This window comes from Euwallacea fornicatus, chromosome 27, assembly GCF_040115645.1.
Source record: "Euwallacea fornicatus isolate EFF26 chromosome 27, ASM4011564v1, whole genome shotgun sequence".
NCBI classification, from domain to species: Eukaryota; Metazoa; Arthropoda; class Insecta; order Coleoptera; family Curculionidae; genus Euwallacea; species Euwallacea fornicatus.
The window spans coordinates 1,864,347-1,875,332 of record NC_089567.1 but is presented as its reverse complement, the minus strand read 5'-3'; the positions used below and the strand labels follow the sequence as shown (position 1 = coordinate 1,875,332).

Here is a 10,986-nt window from a genome sequence, read left to right as displayed (position 1 = left end):
TAAATGCACTTCTATTATTTTCTGCTACACATAAACAAGTCACCTGTGGGTAATCTGTAATTAATATAAAGGGCCTCAGAATTTCAGCTTAAGCTAAATATAAGGCAGACATTACGGTACTTTGCTATAAAAATAATTATCATATCAATATTTATCATATATTTATTTAATAATTGAGATAAAGCAGATGTTGACAAGACCTATTTAAACACTGCTCAAAATTCATTTGGGATAAATCTTCCTTTTTTATATACAGAGGCGATATCATAGTGCAAGCACGTGGCTAATAAAAATAATAATACTAAACTTGTGGGAATAAGACATGAATATAAGATCAGTGTCAAGTTCAAGACAATGTTGCTAATTGATTTCACCTATCATTTCCTTAATGACAAACAGAATACTATATTGTATGATACTATGTAGTATTAATATTTTAATTATTGCAGATGGATTCAGTTGGCAAGCTGCAATGAAACAAACCTTGAAAGTAGCTAGTGAAATGGGAGATTGTTCGGATTTAAGCGCATACTTAGATTTTCAAGTAGGTGATTAACTGATCTAGCACATCCCAGATCATACACGCGACACAACAACGAAATTTGGTAAAAATCTAGTTACAATGTCTCTAAAAATCGATTAAGAGTGTTTTCTTACGACGAAAAAATAATGAATCGAAACCAGATTAAGAAATTGACAGAGGCAGGGTATAGGCACTGAATGAAAATCTCAGAAAAAAGAAATGTTACATTTATGAAGTCTGCCCTTTATTCTCTCTACGTACTTGAATTTTACATACTTTGAAAAAAGAACGCTATAAATAGATCCTAACATAATAAGATTCCTCATTTCACTCATTATATGGAAACCCGAATTTGAATCAATCTAATCTTTTAAGTTAATTATAATTTAACACGAGTAGATTAAACATATTTCTAACTATTTCTAACTAAAAATGCTTTGTGTCTAAATAAAGTTTCTCCTTTTATCAACCTTATCTATTTTTATAACTTATCTACATGAGCAACTTCTAATATTACCGGCTTTATATTCTATTGAAAACTAAGTTTGATGCATTCCTAAGGCGGGAAACTTATCAATAAACGATTTGAGAATGATACATTAAGTAAGGACAATTGGGGTCTAAAACTTGATGATGATAAGCAATATTTTTTGGTTCGGTTTTAGATTTAAATTCGATATGAAATGTGAAATGATATACCTCGTGTCCATTTAAAAGCCCCTCGAAATCCTGAGCTTCGCTGCGATTTCATAAAAAATTTATTATGGGGACGTATATGGGGCTAACGGAGGTAATTGATAAAATTAGTGACAACCCTACAGGGTGTTCTGCATTTTTTCATGTAACAGAACCTTCTTTTTATTCTGTGTTAGTTCCTAGATTTTTTCACCGTGGGATGCAACGGCTCAAGGCTATGACGTTTTTAAAGAAATATTAGACATTTACAGTGCCTCATAAAAACATTAATGCCGCCGTTAGCTTAATTTGGCTTTTGATAAATTTAGGATAAATTTTCATGTAAGATCACCTTGGCAGGCGGTATTATTTATTGAGGCAAAAATACATACAGGGTATTCACAATAACAACTTAAATTTTCACCTTTTCAACTTGAATTTTTTAAATATTTTCAAATAGAATGGTGTTTTTTTTTTATAACGTAGCACGAAAGAAAATTCAGTTTTCTTCATTTTTGTATAAAATGATGCCATATATGTCCAGTAGCGGTTTTAATTGCGGCAACTTTTAAAAATTTTACATATTTTAGCCATAATGACCTAAAGTCAAAACATCTTTTTAGAATATGTTTAATACACGACTGTTGATGTTTAAAATGCATGAAAACCAAACAACAACATTTCGTACATAAAAATATAAGAAACATTTCTTTAGCGCTGGACAAAAATATAGCAACTTTTAGAATTTGATGCATTGAATTGACCCAAGGGCACTTGAAAGAATATTTTTTCATTTTAGTACATTTATATTGTGATTTTCACCGTGGGTCATGGACAAAACAGTTTCCTTAGAACTTAGAAATATTATAATTTAATGCTATGAAAATGGAGAAAAGCAAATTGATATCGCAAAGAGTTTCTGCTTGAATACACCAGTTGTGTCGCGAATTATTAGAAAATTTAAACAAACAGGAGATGTAGCAGCCTCAACAAATTCAAGACGCGTGAGGAAAACAACACCACACACTGATAGATGTATAATAAGAATGTCCAAAAATAATACATTTCTCTCATCCACACAAAAAAAATCAAATTTAGAAGAAATGATATTTGAGAATATCAATTCCAAAACGGTGAGAAGAAGGTTGGTCAAGAGTGAATTATATGGTACAAGACCTATGAAAAAACCATTGTTGTCAAATAAAAATGTAAAGGTTCGCTTAGCTTTCGCGTGAAATCATCATAACTGGACACCTGAGCAGTGGAAATTGGTAGTGTTCAGCGATGAGTTCAAATTCAATTTACTTAAAAGTAATAGACCATCGTATGTTAGACGTTCCAAAGGTACAAGTTTAAACAAAAAGTTTATTTTACCAATTGTAAAATGTAGTGAGGGCTCGATTGTGGTTTGGGGATATTTCTCTAGTTTTGGGATGAGTCTGATTCATCAAATAAAAGGTCGTGTGGATCGTTTTATGTACAGAGATATATTAAGGAATCATCTACAACCTTATCTTGATGAAATAATACCAATAATAAATATTTTCCAACAAGACAACGACCCTAAGCACAAATCGAAACTTGTGTCAGAATGGTTTAGACAGCAAAAGATTGAAGTTTTTTCCTTAACTATCGCAATCTCCAGACCTTAATCCTATAGAAAACTTATGGGATTCTAATGATAATCAATTATGTCATAAAAGATATTCAAATTTGAAGGATTTATTTCAAACAGTTCAAAAAGCCTAGCGAAGTATTGACATCAATTATATTAACAAATTAATAGAATCAATGCCACGAAGATATATAGAAGTTATTCAACAGAAAGGATATTACACAAAATATTAACTTAAAAACAATTATTATCTGATTAGTTTTTGTAATAAATAAAATGTAATACATTCCAAAAGTTGCTATATTTTTGTCCAGCGTTAAAGAAATGTTTTTTTATATTTTTATATACGAAATGTTGTTTTGTTTTTATTCATTTTAAACACCATCAGTCGTGTATTAAACATATTCTAAAAATATGTTTTGAATTTAGGCCATTATGGCTAAACTATGTAAAATTTTTTAAAGTTGCTATAATTATGACCACAACTGTATATTGTCAATGTTAAAGGAATTATTAATTAATTCAAGAAAACCTGCATTAATAGGCAATTGCCCGAGTGTTTAACCCGAGTTACTATGGCTTTCATGTTGTTGGTTTTGATTTTTGAAAGTTATAAGTTTACTTTTCTCTATGAAACTTTTTTACATATAATTCCACTTCATTCCCAATGTAGTCTTGACAGTAGCAAAACAATTTCAGAACCTAGTTATTGTCAATGTTATTCTGTTTAATGTGTGAATTCTGTAATGATTTACATTACTGTTAATGATTGCTAAGAATAACTTTGATAAAAACGATTAAAATTAAATTAATATACTGCTATAGAAATACATGGGATATTACAAACTTGTACTCGAAGAAATTCTGTGAAAAGTTATCTCAAAAGTAGTCTTAAATCACCAAATTGCTAATCTTGAAATGCAGTCAACAGTATCCAGTAGAACAACTAGACAAGATGCCTGGTGTTATTATATAAAAATTCTTTCTCATCGAGAACACCAAACCACTATGAACAAATGAATTGATGTGGTATGCATTTCATTTAAATAATAGCCTCATTTCTTTTAGATCACAGCCAAACCACATATTACCTAACAGAACAGTAATTTATGGCATAATAACCATCAAGAAACACAAGGACGTTGTGACGGGACTAGTAAACATACAGAAATATCAACTTTTTTCAATATAAAAAATTTATAAAATGTTCTTACACTTAAAAGAGGAATTTATTTACAGCAAGATCCAGATAAGTGTCAACTTGTGAAAAAAATTCAAATAAAAATGTAAAATAAACAGTGTCAACCTAAGTTTCAAATAGGATAAAGAATAAGACTTTAAAAAAAAAGCTACAAAACAGTAGTTTTATTAGAGGAATTGAGATGCAAAGTGTCTATTACCGACAATCTACTTGAGGAGAATAAGGCCAGGTTTTTAATTCCTAATAACATCACCAGAGAAACAATTTTTACAGATATGACAACAGTGAGAACAGAGATGTTTTTCTATTTCAATAGAAATAATGAACGCAGAGTAAAGTTTTGGCCAATTCTAGCAACTTTCGATTCCCAACAAAAATAAAATCCACTACCCACATATGTATGTAATTTCCTGGATTGGCATCATACCTCTTTGTTGCAGTTATCAGAGGAGTTTTTCACGGAGTCTTAATATTGATTTCAGAGAAGATCCCTGTTTAGTTCCCATACTTAATTCCAAGAAAACTAAATGAAAAACATGCAAGAAATGGGGGATTCAGGTTCAATAAAAGAGATGCCTTTGACTATTAATTTACCAATAATTCAGATTGGACACACCTCCAAGAATTGTTTACTACCAATTATCACAGTTGTTAGTCATACATTAAGGAAGGCAGTAAGCCAAATGAAATGAATAACAACGTTCATAATAACATACGAAACGAAAACAAGAAAGAATTCATACCTCATTCAACTGCTCTATAGGTAAACAAAACAATTCAGTTGATTCCGTGTGTAGCCCGAGTCCCTTTTAAACGCAATGTTTACAAAACATGCCAGTAATCGATACTTCTTGGAAAAGGGACACATTTTAAAGTGTAAACAAGGCTTAAATTCTTTGGCCAATTTTCTGCGGAAAAACCGACGCTTGAACATCCAAAAATTCCTAGAAGCTATTAAACAAAACTGAACAAGGAAGCATCAAATACTTACCGAAAAAACCTTGAAATTGATGAAATATCTGTTTAAAAATAGTCTAGATATTTGGTTAGGACACCATAATGAGTCTGCAATAATCAACGATTGTAGGTTTGCACCATATTGTCACTGAACACGTTATATTGCACACTTTTCTACCTTTGGAAGGAAACTCTTGGGGCACAAAATAAGCTTAAGACACTGCGGTATTCCTAGCAAAATTGCCAAAAAATCGAGAGGCCACGGAAGTAGCTGAAAGGTCACATGGACTTTGTCAACTGATACGTAGCCAATAACCTTCGCGATAGCGCACCACGCACCAATCAGCATCGAGGTCTCTGTTTTGATCAAAATGGCAACCAAAACATCGATAGTGGCAGAGTATATTTTTGTTGTAAAATCAGTTTCAAAACGACAACACACCTCGAAATTCGCGAAAATAACACACTTGAACGGTATACAGAGTATGGACACCTCGATTTACAACGGCCTTTTAATTTTTATTGGAGGAAACCTTGTTAATTTTCTGACGTCATAAGCAGCAGTGCCAGATAATCTATTTATTTCAATTACTTACTACAATGACCTTGAGCAGTTCATGCAAAGTTCAGACAGAGGCGCCGTGTGCCATGCAGTGGATCAAATTATCAAAGCCAATCACAAATATCCTTCGAATAGAAAATAAAAATATCCTAATAACTCTAATTTTTTAAGTAAAATATCATAAAATACGAAGTTTGTGCAATGTATAACTAGCTCCTACAGTTATTTTAAGGTGGAAATACCGCGAGAAAAAAAATATGTTTATTTTATATCTGTGAAAATAGATATTGTTCCACTGGGCAACATACGTCAGTCGTTTTGATCACATGAGCTTGGCGCGTTTTTCAGCACATGGTTGCCAGTACGTTCGATTTGTATTTTGAATACATATATTTTTTAAGTTATTTGATTGATTAATTACATTCTTGCATGCTTGCTAATGTGCTTCAGTGAATGGTGAATATAAATACATGTGATTATTTATTCCTGTGAACATAATTCATGGATTGATCTTTGTGCTGTTTCTGATATTAGTATTCCTTATAATACGTTAAAGTGGGCAACCTAGGCACTTTAGAGGCGCACATTATTGGAGCGCCATCTATCCTGATATAGTATTATGAATGGTTTCAGGACTGTACAAAACCCTTCCTATGTATTAAAAGCGTCATTCAGGTCCTCTACTAGATGGCGAAGTATCATCATTCAATTAATTATAGTTTTCTTTTAGTTTGCCTGTCCGAAATAACGTCTATATTAATGATCTTTGCAAGATGTTTATTTTAAAGACAGCCACTATTGCTATCTCCGAAACGGTGAGAGGTACAAAATGGATTAAATCGAAAAAAAGTTCTTATTTTTGAAGACTAAATACGCTATAAACGGTATTATCAAATCATATTTCGTTTCCGACATTTTACATATTGACCTTGCCATTAAGAGTTTAGTATTTAACAGTAATATATCGTATCAGAGGCACCATTTTTGCTGGAATGGTCGATTTCAGAATATTTTGGATACCGGATTAATACATTTTTCTGAAATATCGTAAGAGGAAATTGTCCTTTAAGACGAACATGAGAAGTTCATAATTTATCAACATATGTACCGCATCAGTTTTACCATTATCATAAAGATTGCTTTAATTTAAGTAATTTTTTTGCTCTGCTAATCGATTCTTCCGAAATACTGTAAGAGAAAAGTGTTCTTTAGAAGGAATATGAGAAGTTCATAATATAGCAGTATATATACCTCATCAAGGTCATTATTACCATCAAGTTTGTTTGAATTTGAGTCGCACAAGATGTCTCGTTAATCGGTTTTTTCTGAAATATTGTAAGCGGGAAGTGTCCTGTAAAATGAACATAGGTCGTACAGAATTTTTGATATGTACATTACATTAGGAGCATGATTTCTGTCAAGTTTGGTTGAATTCAGGTTATTTTTGATACTCAGTCAATCGATTTTTGTGAAATAATGCAAGAGCAAAGTGTCCTTTACGATATACATGAAGAAGTTTATAATTTCTCAGTATATGCACGTTAATCAGGGTTATCAGTGTTATGAAGTTTGCTTAAATTTGAGTCATTCTAGATATGTGGTAAATCGGTTGTTGTGAAACATTGTCAAAGTGTCTTTTAAAATGGACATGGAAAATTCAGAATTTATTAGTTTTAAAAACGTAGACAAAAGAAAAATACGGGAACAACAAGTTGCTACATAATAAGGATTTTATTATGAGATTTTAAAATTTCGCACAAATAAATGTAATATATAAAGTTGTATTCATAGGTAAGGAAGAGCGAGTTCATTGATTAAAATAACATATTGTTGTAGAAAAAATGCTAATGTAGTTATGAAATTGTTAAAATATGGAACTTTTTGCTTAACTCCTTGGAATTGGTTATGAGCAAGTCGCCAATGTGTACTCCCTTATTCAAAAGATTAGGGGACAGTTCTATATAAACACAAGATTGACTTGAATGTGGTCTTTTTTTCTTTTTTGTTTTCGGAACAAATCCTGCAGTTTTGGGACGCCCTTTATTCTCGTATTTCACCATGCCCTTATCAGTAAAATTTGAGTTGTTGCCGTAAGACAAATCACGAAACCTTGAACTAATTCCTGAGTGTTTTACGCCCTGAATTCTCTCTTTGTTCCTTTTTGATACCTCTCTCAACCATTGGCAAAAGACTTGTTCGTTTTGTTGCACTTTTAAAGCTCGATAATCTTCTATCAGTTTTCGTCTCGCAATTTCCTTCTGACGAATCATCTCGGTGTACCTGTCTCTGTTCTTAATTTGGCGAGAGCTCAACCCATATTCTGATCTAGATCCATTGTAATGGGGCAAATTTCTATCAGAGTTCGCCAGTTTGATGTCGTCGCAACATTTGCGCTGATGAAGTTGGAGAGGTGGCAAATTGAGCTAAAAGTTGATAAATTGAAAATCATGTTTGAAGAATTAAAAATTGATTTAGAAACTGCATACTGGAGGCTTTTCGTGGATTTCCAATTTCTTTATAGACATCAGTAAATGCGCATCAAGCTTCTCAATGCAATGCTCCTTGCAACGCACTTGCTGCTGTCTAAGTTCTCGGTGCGGACGTCTTCTCCTTTTACAATATTTTTTGGAGCCCCCTGAATTAGAATTCGTGCATTTTTTAATATTTAACTCGTTGGCTTTAGGAGATAGGATAGGCTTTTTAGTTTCATTCGGACATTCATTCTGGAATTTGCTAGTATAGTTTACCTATACTTCGAAATTAAGCCATTTTACCTCAGTGAAATTTTCATCCGACAAAATTAGTTCCTCCACTATTGCCTCGTCAATTTCCTCTTCAATATCAAAGATGTCTACCTCTCCTCTTAAAATTGTATTATACGGGACGTTGTCTTGGTCCAATTTTATTACCTGATGGGGATCATTGCTTGATGGGAAATCATCTACATGATCATCACTCTCTATGCTGTTGACGTCATCATCGGTCAAATCAGGTTCAAAGGAAACAAGCTCGTCGCGAAATTTCACTTTGGTGGACCTCGAGGTTTGAGGAGTGGAATTGAATAGAAAAAAGTTAGCTTGCTGCACTTTTTCTGTAATGTTATAGGGCGAGGATGTTGGCTGAAGAACTGTGCCCAAAGTTGGTTGTTAACTAAATGTTTTTTGCTAATCTGCTGTTTTAGTACTTACAAAAGCATCCAACATCTTCGTCTTCCTGGTCTGGTTTCAGAATCAAATCACTTTCCAGAGACATTTTTTACTCCTACAGTGGATACCATCGATTTGTTTCTGGAATAATTTTCAGTCTGAGATCGAAGTTGTTTATTAGTGGCGTTGCTATAGAGATATACCTATCTACAGGACATTGTGTGGGACATATTCGGTGATATTTATAGGACAAGTATCTTCTTTTCATAAACACCACGAATATCGATTAGGTTGTTGAATGTGTTGTTTTGAATTGACGTTTTTCCATCAGTATCGTTATACTTTGATTTGGGTCAAAGTTATTGCCTATAGAGAATGTCTCATACACTTATCTAATTCGATATATGTCTTAAAATTTCCAATCGGGAGAGAGGTGATGATATGAATAGAACAATTCTTACAGTTGTTTCTAAGACAGTTTCATGGCATATGTGAAATTAGGTGTAGAGTTAAACTTGAGGAAGTTTCTTATTGGCAACATCAGGACTGATAGCTGGCAATACTATATTATATATCAAGGTTTTAAAGTATATTATTATGACCCAAATGTCTACTTTAAATCTTAAGACGTGTGTTCAACAGAAGACAAACAAGTGGAAACAGTTACAACAGTAGCAACTGCTGCTACTGTCTTAAATAATAATATCAACGGTTATATTTCAAGTTTACAGAAAATGTTCATACATTCTGAAATTGATCATTCCTACTTGTACAGGAAGTAGACTGATCAGGTATCAGTCTTTTCTACCATCACCTCGCAACGTATACTTACAAAAAAACTTATACCCCCAACATGCTTGTCTTATTAAACAATATTAATTAACAAATTTTTACTTACAAATACATAAATATACAGGGTAAAGCCACGCAAACGATTATCTCTGAAAATATATATAAAATCAAAAAAGTTTCAAAGAAACATTACTAATTATGAAAGGGGACGTGTAACCCATATAAGTCAATTCTTCCTCAAGATCATGTAAAGGATATTTCAAGGTCAACTTTTTTTTTAATGAAACATTAATTTTTTTTTGTAAATTTACAAAGAGCTTCAAAACTTAAATATTTTCTATTGGAAAAGTTTTCCTCTAAATTTCTCGATTTTTAGATGCCAACAAAAATTGAAGGTCACACTTGAAGTAACACATGACGAAAAATACGGAAAAAACTTTATTAATCGAAAATAAAAATACACAAATTCTAAAAATTAACCCTAAATCATAGTAAAAATACTTTTAAACATTTATCAGTCGAACAAATGCTCAAAATGTTGACCTTATACATCGAGACATTTTCCAATTTTCATAATAAACGATCCTGAAATACTTCTAATACAGTTATTCATAATATTCGGTGTTATTCGAACTTGAACGTACAACTTTTCTTTAAGATATTCTCAAAGAAAGAAGTCGAATGGCATTAAGTAAGGTCATCTGCGTGGCTGTTGACTGGATCATAAAGTCCTATTCATTTTCAGGAATTATGGTAATATGCAGGAATATCTTCTAAACTATGCGGTAAGTACAAATTTTTGAAGAATAAAGGAATAGTTTTCCATTTTCACATTTAAATTAACAATTTTAACAAATAATTAGCCTCATCTCAAAAAAACTACGAGTGCACTCTAGTGAAAACATGATTTTTTTGTTCGACAGATAATATTCAAAAGACATTTTTACTATGATTTTGAGAATTCCATTAAAAAAAGGTGGTCGTGAAATGCCCTTTAAGGGATCTTGAATGAAAATTTGCCTATGTGCACTGCACGTCCCTTTTCATAATAAGCCATGTTTGGTTAAAACTTTTTTAAATTTTATGCTTGGTTTCGTATAATATCGTTTGTGTTATTTTAAATGAAACGTCCTGTGTATAGACATTTTCATAAGACCACAAAACAAAAGGCAATAGAAAATTATTGACCTACGTAAGTATCCCTCACTAAAAGTTTTCATACGTGCGGAAAATGTAATTCTTACTCGTAGCATCGTAGAGTGAGTAAACTGGTCAGCACCACAATAATATTCCATATTTTTCAGGTTAGTTCAGGTTATAAAACATATGCAGTAAAACTCCGTCTGTGATCTCTTATGATGCCATAGAATTTGAATTTTACTTTTATATATTTATAATCTAGTTCGTCCTTGTTTCTTTATATTTCTCAATATTCCAGTTTTATTTGGATTTGCGAATTATGAAGGGAAAAACGATGCTGCGCCTAATTGAAAGATTCACCTGAGAAAAACAAAA

General features: G+C 32.2%; 1 protein-coding gene across 1 annotated transcript; it reads right to left on the bottom strand.

Moving 5' to 3' along the window:
• Window positions 1–7,357: 7,357 nt before the first annotated feature.
• Window positions 7,358–8,843, bottom strand: LOC136347262 (uncharacterized). The gene is made up of 4 exons (XM_066297111.1): window positions 8,722–8,843; window positions 8,308–8,660; window positions 8,020–8,256; window positions 7,358–7,956 (listed from the first exon to the last, which is right to left on the bottom strand). Exons 1-4 carry the CDS (start codon window positions 8,783–8,785, stop codon window positions 7,387–7,389), a joined length of 1,224 nt encoding a protein of 407 aa, XP_066153208.1. The 5' UTR covers window positions 8,786–8,843; the 3' UTR covers window positions 7,358–7,386.
• Window positions 8,844–10,986: the final 2,143 nt, after the last annotated feature.